This window comes from Schistocerca nitens, chromosome 7 (assembly GCF_023898315.1).
Source record: "Schistocerca nitens isolate TAMUIC-IGC-003100 chromosome 7, iqSchNite1.1, whole genome shotgun sequence".
Classification (NCBI taxonomy): Eukaryota; Metazoa; Arthropoda; class Insecta; order Orthoptera; family Acrididae; genus Schistocerca; species Schistocerca nitens.
Genome location: NC_064620.1, coordinates 68693285 through 68706357, shown reverse-complemented (window position 1 = coordinate 68706357; position 13073 = coordinate 68693285). Strand labels below are relative to the sequence as shown.

General features: G+C 38.7%; 1 protein-coding gene across 3 annotated transcripts in view; it reads right to left on the bottom strand.

Moving 5' to 3' along the window:
- Window positions 1-13073, bottom strand: part of LOC126194934 (uncharacterized) — a 274312-nt gene that overhangs the window by 211227 nt on the left and 50012 nt on the right. For all 3 annotated transcript variants that reach the window (XM_049933315.1, XM_049933317.1, XM_049933316.1), the window contains exon 5: window positions 4437-4628. In XM_049933315.1, coding sequence (XP_049789272.1) covers window positions 4437-4628 — 192 coding nt within the window. The remainder of the gene's footprint in view (window positions 1-4436; window positions 4629-13073) is intronic.

Here is a 13073-nt window from a genome sequence, read left to right as displayed (position 1 = left end):
GTAACACCCCCACCGCCTCTGCAGTCCGTCTCAGTGGTCTGGCCTTCCATCCCAGACCTGGTCGGCAGTGCGACAACCCCTTCTGGTAGCAGCACACCAGTCACCGCCCCCCTCCACCCAGTGGACCAGTTGCAGTCCCAGTTGCAGCCACCAGCTGGTACTGGTTTCAGCCATCTATGGAGCTGATGGATGTCTCCGAGGGTTCCACCACTGATGTCGTCATTCCTGCTGGCGGGCACCATGAACATTGTTTTCGTATGGCTCCTTCCTCCTACCATATCCTTGGATGCCCTTATTCCATGGTGTCAAGAAGATTCAGGGAGGAGGGCTGTTGTGCCACGAGTTCATACAGTGCAGTCCACAGATGTAAGGCACTGCCACTGCCTTCTCGAGAACCGTATGCCAATGCTCCAGTGGCAGCAGCACGGCATACTTCAAAGTGCTCACAGTGGGGGCCCCACAAAAGATGTAGCAGTCATACTGCTGGAGTTGACAGAGCTAATCAGGAGGCATCCCCGTGTGATTAAGTCATGTCGACATGGCCCGGTATGGGAGTTGTCTGGTGGGCCTCCTGGAGTACAGAGCAGGTCTCCTCAAAGTCACAATTCTGTTACTGTGATAGTGCTTACGGGAGACGAACTTTGGCTACGAACCTGGACATGAGTAATTATGCTGAGTTATGTTTCACCTTCTTTTCAGAATAAATCTTCTAAGTTGTAATTAATTCCAACTTTCCATTTGGTAGTTTGTACCTAGGACACAACACAAATGACCTACTTGCATTTATAGATTCATGGGATTCATATACTATAAACAAATTAATAATCTCATAATAACCATAAAGAGAAATCATACAAAGAACCTGACTACAATGAGTTCCCCACCCTTTTAACAAATTTCAATAAAGCAAATTCAGTGAACATTGAAACTATAGAAAAAAGTTCTCCATTAATGTAAGGAACTGCCGTACAGAATGGAAAGAGTATCATACAAGGAAATCTTTGAACCAATATTTGAAGACATGGGGTTTATTGCTCTTTTTTTTCAGACCTATTGTAAGCCTACTGAAAATGAACACTACTATGTAGTGCACACTTTCCTGTACAATACTGAAAGAATTGTTACCCAAATGTAAATCTTTTTCCATCTAGTGTTTGATAAATGAATGTTGCAGTTTCTTCTGATTGAGTAAATATTGTTAACAACAAATTTCATGCTGGAGTACACTGTTTGTCAAAGTTGGCAGCGTTAGAATCCCGAGAAACCAGAACAACAGCCTACAAAAAGTTCATGAACTGACACCGCTGAGCTGATCTGTCTGCTGCCCTTTTCTGGACTAAGAATATTCTTGCTGAGTATACAGACTTGCCCTAAAATATCATACCCTAGCAAACAATAGAGTGAAAGCAAACAAGGCTTCCCATTTCAGTGTCTGAGTCAATGAAGATTATTCTTATAGTGAAGATAGCAGGATAAGGTTTCTGCACAAGATCTTGAATAAGATACTTCCAATACACCTGTCACTGACTCAAAGTCTCTACTACTCAGTGAGTTGTTACCTTTACTCCTAAATTATTTATTTATACTCTGCCACAACTTTCCAAACAATATTTATACTTCCAAAAATGCTTTTTATTTACCGTCTGTGCTAAGACTTTACGATGGTTGACCTCACTGTGTGACCACCTTTGTGCCATGAAATTTTGCTTTTATATGAGTTCCACATTAGAAACTCTATGCATTGTGTTCTGATCGCAGTTATGAATTAATTTGTTTCCTGAAAGCCATGTGCTGATTTACTGACTGTCATTAGCTACATCATTTGCATTACACTCCATGTCTGTCACAAACATTTATGTCACCAGTAAAGAGAACTTTTTTTAATCATCTGTTATGTTTAGAGGCAAATCTTGATATATGTGAAGAAAAACAATAGACTGAGAAATGAATCCTATGATACTCCGCACTTTACAAGACCCCAATCAGACTCATATCTCCCCTCTGTTTGTTGACACTGGAGGAAAATATTCAGCTTCCCACTTGCCAGATATGAAGTGAACTATTGCTCAATCTTTCTCCTGACCCCATAATGCCCCAACGTATGCAAAAGTTCTGCATGGTCCATGCAATCAAATGTTTTCTTAAGCCAAATAAAATGCTTACTGATCTCGACAAATAGTTTAGTTCTGCTAGCGTCTCACACACAAAAGAATAAATAGCATTTTCTAATGTTACTTCCTTCTTGAACCCAAACTGCAAGTCTGACAACAAATTAAGTGTAGCGAGGTGTGCAATGAATATCTAATACACTGCTTCCTAAAAAAATTCTGTACTAATCATGAAATGCTTTTAGAGAGGAACAGTCTTAGAAAGCATGTTCTTTATTATGGGAAAATGGGGCATTACAAAGTATCAACAGCAACAAAAACTGGTTTTACCAAATAATTTGATTGGTGACATAAAGAGCATATGCTGGACAATCAAACATGTAGACACATTCACAGGAAACTGCAGAACATTAGGGGAGAGAGCTCCTAGCATAGGACTCTCTGCTTTTCATCCCGGTGCTCGGCATTTGAATTACTGCATGGAGATCGCTCAAGACTTCTTTTCTTCTGAGCACTATAGCAATCAGTACGTGACATTTCCACTCTTGTCCGAGATCCAGTACAGCCCAGAGTTTAAATAAACAGCCACCTTCGCATTATGCCTGCCACCACAACATGCTGTCAGCCAACTCTCACCATGCAGTCAGCCGATACTGCCATCACATCTATCATTGGTATATTGCCTGCTGTAATATCATTGTTATTTCCTGTTGGCTTAATTGCCTGGCAATGACCAGCACTTAATTGTTTCCATCACTGTCTGCTTGCCAACATTCTTTTCGAGAGTAATAAATCCTAAAGCAATAGCAAAAATGACTCCAAAAGGCTTTATAAATATAATGGGCATACTATTGTTTTTTACTTCAATCATAAGGAAGGAAAGATACTGATTGTTTTGTAATTGTGTTTGTGAAGATTAACTGTAACTAAATAGTTGTGGTCCAAATAGAGCATTTTAAGTAACTGAAATGCTTGTTACGAACACTACTGCACTTGTAATTGGAACTTCTAATCCCTTTAATTATGAAAATCATTGTGAATGTTGCACTCAAGTGCAAATTACCTTACGATTAATCAATGTAATCAACATTAATTAGCTACACAGTCTGTGGCCTTAACATAAATCTACTATTATAGTACTTGAAATTTGCTATATGTAGGCTGCTTTTGTTTCCTCCAGGAATGTATAAAAATCTAGGTTATTCTGTTTCCCACTGCCGATTACGACAGTCACACTTAACACTAAAAATTATTACTATAACCAAGGAAGCTATTCTAGTACATTTGTTCAATAATAAAGTGTGTTCAGAAAAACCTGTAGGAAACCTCTAGGACTCATAGACGGGAGCAAGTACATAATTTTTCGAATAGGAACCTATGTCCAAAAACTCATCGTTTCTGTTCTATGGCAGTTTCAATTCAGATGTGTAATGCATCCACTTCTGCTGAGGGAAAGAGAAAAGTCTCAAGAGTTGGTTGTTCTGGTACGCAATACGGTAGACAGGGTGATGGGTACTCCATCAGATGGTCATGTGATGTTGTAGTCCTGTACGAACAATATCTCAGTTCTCTTTTGTTTTGGAATAATGTAAACACATAATGTTTAAGTGTTAATACAAAAATGTGCTTAAATGATAAATGGCTGTTCCATTATGTTTCCTTTTGAACTGTTGCCTAATAATTAGACTGTGTCATGCCTAATTCAATTCCTCAAGCAGTTGTGAACAAGTTAAACATCTGAATTGAAACCGTCATACAACAGAAACAGTTTGTTTCTGGACATGAGTTGCTATTCAAAATATTATGTACTTACTCCCCTCTACAAGTTCTAGAAGCTTGTAATGGGAATTTACAAACACCCTGTATTTGATATTCACTATTTGTGATTAAAACTGTCTAACAAAAATTCACTGAAACTGAGTTTCACAATATTTCTGTTTTCTAGTCATATGAAAGCACAAGGATCTTAGTAAGAATGTCACATCCATAGACCAGGCTGTGCCAACTCTATCCTAAGGGGCACGGACACTGCCTTCCAGTTTGCCCATGGGGAATGAGCGGGCTACCCACATAGCAGGCCTATTCTACCATGTTCCGACCTTGTTCTGCTGCATGTGCAACCATCTGCACACAGCCTTCCTGCAGGTACTCAGATGAGGCATACAGTAAGTTAGTGTAGACTACAGCCTGGCTGCCTGACTGCCTGTGTGTGAACTGTTTGTCAAATTCTAGCCACAGGTGCCCAGTTGCCCTATGCAGGCACTCGAGCTGTAACAGTCTGCCATAGATACATGACATTCAACTTTGCATAACTATAATAATACCTACCGCTTCAGATTCATCAGCTCCTAGCTCGCAGAGGGTGCTAAGCAAGAGTGGCGATGATCGAAAGCAACTGGCAGCGTGAGCTAGCTGTTCGCAAGCTGCAGACCGCACTTCCCAGGCAACATCTTGACATAATGCTACAAGTCCAGGTATTACCTCTGACTGCAGTTCAAGTGGATCCAGCCTTAAGCACATCTGCAAGAGGTAGAGCACCAGCACATAGAGCAAGAGTGGACAGTTCAAAGCAAGTGTGTATAGCAATTATTCTTTAAGAATACAATGAACAGCAATCAATTGTTAAAAATATTCAAACGTCTTTACAATACACTGCACATCCTATGGTACAGTGAAAATAATTAATCCCAGACAAAGTTAATCCATATGTAGGGGGTAATACACTACAGTTCACAGACATCATATCAGTATTGTCTGTTTTATGCTCTGTGCTGGCATAAGCTGTCGCCAGCACACCGGTCAGCAGAAATGAAGTGTGAAGATCTATAGTAGGTGTTGGACCAAGTGCGCCTATCTCAAAAGAGGCCAGAGACACCCCGACAACCAACACGCCGCCAACACCATTTCAACAGCATGTATTTACGTCACCACCGCCGACCGGAGGGCCTCACTAAGTGACAAAAAAATGGCTCCTAGCACTATGGGACTTAACATCTGAGGTCATTAGTCCCCTAGACTTGGAACTACTTAAACCTAACCAACCTAAGGACATCACACACATCCATGCCCGAGGCAGGATTCAAACCTGCGACAGTAGCAGCGGCACGGTTCCAGACTGAAGCGCCCAGAACCGCTCAGCCACAGCAGCTGGCCACTAACTGACACACCAGTTCGGTGTCTGTCAGTTATTCGCAGAGGGGTCCCTGGCTACTATAGTACGTAGTGACCAGTTTAGAGACTATAGCAAGTATAGCAGTGAGACTAAATTTTGTAATAGCAGGAGTACCAATATTTCTTGCAAGAGGACTATTACTGATGAGCTTAGTCCACAACACATGGACTCTATTCTAGTTAAGTATTCAGTTCATGTAAATAGAGAACCATATTAATCCACGTGTGCATTTCTGTTGTAGAAAGAGGCTACTGGCCACACATAACATCCTCTCCCTTGCGGAACAAGACCCTACAGTGGCGACGAGGATACGGCATGCTCAATGTCAGATGAGTGAAGAGTACAGTTTCCACAGGAATATGCTCAACCTTTGTAAATCTAAATACATATAAATAAGCATTATATAAAATATAAGACTTTTCGACAAAGAGATGAGAGGTAATAGATAAGAAACATTAACTTTCAAGATAATCCTCTCCTGTGCCAATCTCTCCATCTCAGAGTAACACTTACAAACTATGTCCTCAATTATTTGCTTGATGTATTCCAATCTCTGTCTTCTTCTACAGTTTTTACCCTCTACAGTTCCCTCTGTCCATTTTTCACTACCACACAATGCTGTGCTTCAAACATACATTCTCAGAAATTTCTTCCTCAAATTAAAGTCTATGTTTGATACTAGTAGATTTCTCTTGGCCAGGAATGTTCTTTTAGCCAGTGCTAGTCTGCTTTTGATGTCCTTGCTCCACCCATCATGGGTAATTTTGCTGCCTAGGTAGTAGAATTCTTAAAGTTCATCTACTTCGTGATCACCAATCCTGATGTTTAGTTTCTCATTGTTCTCATTTCTGCTGCTTCTCATTACTTTTGTCTTTCTTTGACTTACTTGCAGTTCATATTCTGTACTCATTAGACTGTTCATTCCATTCAGCAGATACTGTAATTCTTCTTCACTTCCACTCCATTCGACAAATCTTATCTTTGACCTCGAATTTTAATTTCACTCTTGAACATTTCTTTTATTTCCATCATTGCTTCTTCAACGTACAGATTGAACAGTACGGGCAAAGGACAACATCCCTGTTTTTTTGCCCCTTTTTAACCTGAGCACTTTGTTCTTGTTCCCTCTTGGCTCTTGTACATATAGTACATTACCTGTCTTTCCCTATAGCTTACCCCTATTTTTCTCAGAATTTCAAACATCTTGCACCATTTGACATTGTTGAACACTTTTCCAGGTCGACAAATCCTATGAATGTGTCTTGATTTTTCTTTAGTATTGTGTCCATTATCAATCACAATGTCAGAACTGATAGTCATCTAACAACGCCTCAATTTTCTTTTCCATTCTTCTGTACATTTTTCTTGTCAGCAACTAGGAGGCAGGAGTTGTTAACCTGACTATGAGATAAGTCTCACTCTTCTTGGCTTCAGAACTATATGGATAATGTTTTTTGAAAATGTTTTTTGAAGTCAGGTAGTATATTGCCAGACTGATACATTCTACACATCAACGTGAATAGTCCTTTCAATGCCATTTTTACCAATGACTTTAGACATTCTGATGGGATGTTACCCATCCCTTCTGCCTTATTCGATCATAAGTCTTCCAAAGCTCTTTTAAATTCTGATTTTAAGACTGGATTCCCTATCTCTTCCATATCAACTCCTGTTTCTTTTTCTCTCTCATCCTCAGAGTCTTTGTCCTCATAGAGGCCTTCAGTGTACTCTTTCCAGCCATCCACCCTCTCCTCTGCATTTAACAGTGGAATTTCGGTTGCACTCTTAATGTTACCACCCTTGTTTTTAATTTCACCTCAGGTTGTTTTGACTTTAGTATATGCTGAGTCAGTCCTTCTGACAATCGTTTCTTTTTCGATTTCTTCACATTTTTCATGCAACCATTTCACCTTAGCTTCCGTGGACTTCCTATTCATTTCATTTGTGACTTGTATTTCTGTGTTCCTGAATCTTCTTGAACATTTTTGTACCTCCTCCTTTCTTTGATCAGCTGAAGTATTCTCCTGCTACCCATGGATTATTCACAGTTACTTTCTTTGTATCCATGTTTTTCTTTCCAGCATCTGTTACTGCTCTTTTTAGAGATTTCCATTCCTCTTCAACTGAACTGCCTACTGAGCTATTCCTTATCACAGTATCTAGGCCGTTACAGAACTTAAAGCATCTCTCTTCATTCTTCAATACTTCCATGTACCACTTCTTTGCACACTGATTATTCCTGACTAGTCTCTTAAAATTCAGCTTACTCTTCATCACTACTACGCTGTGATATGAGTCTATCTGTCCATTGGTAGGCCTTGCAATTCAGTACCTGATTTTAAAATCTCTACCTGACCAAGATGTAATCTTACCGAAATCTTCCCGTATCTCCTGGCCTTTTCCAAGTATACCTCCTCCTCTTGTGATTCTTGAACACAGTATTCGCTATTACTGGCTGAAATTTATTGCAGAATTCAATTAGTCTTTCTCCTCTCTCATTCCTAGTACCAAGCCCATATTCTCTCATAACCTTTCCTTCTATTCCTTCCCCTACAACTGCATTCCAATCCCCCATGACTATCAGAGTTTCATCTCCCTTTAAATACTGAATTACCTGTTCAATATTTTGATATACTTTCTTTATCTCTTCATCTTCAGCTTACAACATTGGCATATACACATGAACTATTTTTGTTGCTGTTGGTGTGTTGTCGCCTCTGTTAAGAACGAACCTATCACTGAATTGTTCAAAGTAACTCACTCTCTGCCCTACCTTTCTGTTCATAACGAATCCTACTCCATTATACCGTTTTCTCCTGCTGCTGATATTAATCTATACTCATCTGACCAGAAATCCTTGTCTTGTTTCCATTTCATTTCCTGGCACCCACTCTATCTAGACTGAGCCTTAGCATTTCCATTTTCAGATTTTCTAGCTTCCCTAATGCGTTCAAACTTCTGACATTCCATGCCCTGACTCTTAGAACATCACCTTTTCGTTGGTTATTCAATTTTTTCCTCACGGTAACCTCCCCTTTGGTAGTTCTCTCCCAGAGATCCAAATGGGAGTCTATTCCAGAATCTGTACCCTCATACAAAGGATAGTGGTTCACCCTCTTAGCTAAGTGGTCAGAGAATCGTAACTGCCATTTGGAGGACCCAGGTTCAGTTCCCAGTACTGACAGGAATATTCCACTGGTGGGAGGACAGCAATTGGGATCCACTGAGTCTTGTGATGTCAACTGAGGAACTACCTGAATGAGAAAAAGCATCTCTATGGTCTAGAAAGCCAAAAGAGCAGAGTGTTCACCACATGGACCTCCACGTAACATCTAAATTACACCATATGGCAAAGAATGACCTGACAAACTGTCAGTGGCCTGATGATGGAGTCGGTATTTTTTCACACAAATAATAGTACAGGAGTACTGCCCACTGTCGTGCCACTGCAAAGATGTGGAATACATATATCAGAGTCTGGTGTTGAGAAGGAGCTACAATAGCTAAAATTAAACAAGTCTACAGAGCACAATGCAATTCCTGTCACATTTGATATCTACTGAATTTGCAGCAAAGTAGCTTCCATTTCAACTATAATACACCATAGATCCTTCAAATAAAACAGCTGTGCCCAGTGATAGGGAAAAGTCTAAAAGAAGAGCAGCAGACATGATCCATAAATCTTACTGACATCCATCTGTTGTACAATCTTAAGACTATATTATTAGATCAAACATAATAATGTATCTTGAACAGAATGAGCTCCTTCATGCAAATCATCAATGAATCTGAAAATACAATGATCATGCAAAATCCAGCTTGCCCTTTTCTCATGCAACATCCTGAAAGTTTTGGATGAAACCTTTCAGATGGACACAGTATTTCTCGAGTCCTAAAAAGCATTTGACTCAGTATAAAGCCAACACGTATTAACAAAAGTATATAGGGTATCAAACAAAATTGTGACTGGGTTGAGGATTTCTTGGTACGGAGGGGATACGGAGGAAGGAGGACAGACTATATGTGGAAACTCATCAACAGATGTAGAAGTAACTTCAGATGTTCATCCGGGAATCATGTTGGGACACTTTTGTTCGTACTGCATATAAGTGACCTGGACTGTATAAAAATGACCTGGCAGACAAAATTAACATAACCTCAGACTTTTTGCATATAATGCAGTCTTCTATATAGAATTACTACTTGAAAAAAACTGCGCAAATAACCAGTCAGCTCACGATAAGATTTAAAAGTGATGCAAAGATTGTTAACTTGTTTTAAATGTTCAGGAATATAAAACTGTTATTTCACAAAAAAGTATACTATAACATCAATGAGTCACAATTAGTATCAGTAAATAAACACCTTAATGTAACAATTTGCAGGGATATTAAATGGGCTCAGTGATAGGTAAGGCAGATGGTAGACTTTGATTCATTGGCAGGATACTGAGAAAATGCAGCCAGTTTGTGGAGGAGACTGGTTACCAATCACTTGTGCACCCCATGTGAGAATATCGTGTGTATGCGAGCGGGGAGGGGACAATGGCAAATACGACTAACAGGGCACACTGAATGCATACAAGGAAGAGCAGGACAAATGGTCACAGGTTTGTTTGCCTCACAGGAGAGTATCCTGGAAATGATGAAAAACCTGAATTGACAGACATTTGTGTACTGATGTCAATTATCCCAAGAACACATACTTCCAAGAACCAGTAGTTAATGAAAAACCCAGAGAAATTCTCCATTCCCCCTCCTATTGCATCTGTAGGGACCACAAAGACAAGGTTAGACTAATCACAACATGAACAGAGGTATTTAAGCAGTCATTCTTCCTGAGATCCAAACGTGACTGGAGGAGGAAGACACCCTAACATGCAGTACAATGCTAAGTACCTTCTGCCATACATTTCACAGTGGTTTGCAAAATATGTACTTACAGATAAATGTTGAAGCTCAAAATCATATTTACTGTTGCCTTCACAAAACTGGGACAGGTAGGGTGTGAGGCAGTGAAGTGAGCTAGACTCAGACTGAATGAATACATTGTATTAACAACGGCAGACTTGAAACACCAGTCAGTATTAAGCACAAATTTTAGATAGTTTTCCACATTCTTCTGGGCAAATGACAGCTGGTTTCCAGAAAGATTACATAAAAACTGGATGCTATTCATTTATAGATAATACAGTGGCATGAAGAGCATCCAGCAACTCAGAAATAATAGCTAAAATCAGGATGTATGGATAGATGAGCGCTATAACGATATTAGGGGTATCAGTCTATTTGAGGATTTTGAGGTATGGCACATCGGTCTGTTCAGTACATAACTTTGAAATGTGGAATATTGTTTAATACATAGCTCCAATCAGTGGGAGATTGCCAACGAGTGGGATATCAATCTCTTTTGAATAGGATTCCAATGATGGCATTGTTGCTCTTTTTAGTACAGGATTTCAAGGCATATTGGTCTGTTTGCTATTTTTGTGATTTATAGTACTGGGAAGTTGAGTTGTAAAATTTTCTGAGAGGTGAAGTATTGCGTACTTGATAAATGAGAGTTGTTCTGTCAGTCCAGGTCAGCTTTGTAACAAGATATATTTCAGTCGAATTCTAATTTTTCTATATTTTACTCAAAAACATATAAATTGAAAGAAGTCATTCAATGGGTAACATCAAATAATCAACTGAAACATTTTCAAATAATTATATTTAATTCTCTGAATGGTCACATTTTTGCCATTATTGTCAATTCCACTATTGCAATTTTGGTTTTAAGTAATTATCAAGTAATTTAAATGCTGAAAAACAGCAGCTGACACAGATATAAAATTGATGTCAGCATCTATAGTTCCTATCACCATTTGTTACACACACCATAAAATGATTTCTATAACCATTTTCACGTGATGTATAATGATCGTGAACATAGTGAACATTGATAAGAGCCATACAAGCTCACATCCATTTTATTTCTTTTATTCATGCTGACAAATGCTGTGTTTCAACATCTAAACCAGATGATAATGGCTTCAATCTGAAATCGCAATAATGAGATTTACAATAAATATATGCAGTCTATGATGAAAATGTCATTTTAAAATCAAATACCAATATTTAATTATATTAAAGTTTATATTGCATTTTGTACATCAATTCAGTTTCACACTTTGAGTTGTATCTTTAATGTTTGTTTGGCTCCAACTTCGGCAGACATATGCTTTGTAAAGACAATCTATGTGAGAAGTTATGTTGAGAGGCAGTGGTATGCCAGATCTCATGGAGAGTAGATGTCATCTGGAGATGTTTAATATCAATAATTAAAAAGGAGGGTTTCGTGAAAAATATGTTAAACAAAAGTAATTTTTAAAATACCAATGACCAGTGATTCAATATTAAAAGTGTATGTAATAGATCTGGGAATTGAATATACTGCAACTCAAACTGGATGAGCAAAAATATAAGTCTTTTGTATGATACCAATTTGCTTGGTTAATTTCTTTTAGAAAACAGGTCACATTCTCAATGCTCTCCTTGATACAGCATAAAGATTTGATTACTTATCTGTTAAGAGCAAAATTGGTAATTTACAGTACCCATAATGACCAGGTCATGTAAATGGGAAATAACACCAGAAAACAGAGAGGACAATCTCTCTTGTGCAACACTGTGGAATTAAAATACTGAAAAACAATTTTTTTCTGAAGGAAAATTTAAAATCTGCTCTATTACACTACACCTTTACAGAAGTTTTTAAAAGTTCCATGGAGTTCCCATAAGCAGCTATTGACATACAATGAACTCCAAAGCAGCTTCACATTATTAGGTAAAAATAACAATAATAATAATAATAACAATAATAATAATAATAATAATATAGCTGGGTGTATCATGTGCCTCAGTGGCTGCCTACTAATGAATGTTTCACCCAAAGAATCATTCACCCCATAGCAGCTAAGATTGCTTCTTTATGTTTGCTGAATTGCTGCCCATTTAGTTTAATTTTCTATGTAATCCATGGATCCTATTTGTGACCATTCCCCAAAATATGGATCACTAGGTTTACAGGTAAGGCAAGTTTTCTTTCTAAAAACAAGGCCATTTATATTTTAAACTTTATCTACAACAAAATTTGATAAATGTAAACCAATCACACACATACTGTCTCCTCAGAAATTCATCTATGCTGTAGAAGGAGTTGTCAAGTAGAAATGAAGTAATTTTTTCTTAAAAGTTTCATTCTTTGTCAGCACCTTTAAAATATTTTATGGCAAGAGTAATGTTGAGTTGTTGACAACGTCATAACAACTAAATCGGTTGAAACCTGCTCAGGCTGCTTTGGGGTAACATAGTGAGATATCCAGGGACACTAATGTAGCATCATCACCTCCCCCTAAAAATTTCAAAGCCATGCACTCAGCAGCCAGCATGATGCTCACCATGTTTTTCACTGTCCAATGCTAGATACTCATCGAATTCTTCGAGCATGGAGAAACCATGAACACTGACATGTATGGTGAGACACTCCATAGTCTATTTAAGTCCATCATGAGCAAATGGCCTGGGCTGCTCACGGAGGGAGTGATTCTGCTCCACGATAATGCTTGTCAACACATCTCCAAGTTCACACACAGTGTAATGACAAAGTTCAAGTAGAAGCAGCATAAGCATCTGCCCTACAGCCCGGACTCCCTCACGGAAGGAGTGATTCTGCTCCACGATAATGCTTGTCAACACATCTCCAAGTTCACACACAGTGTAATGACAAAGTTCAAATAGAAGCAGCATAAG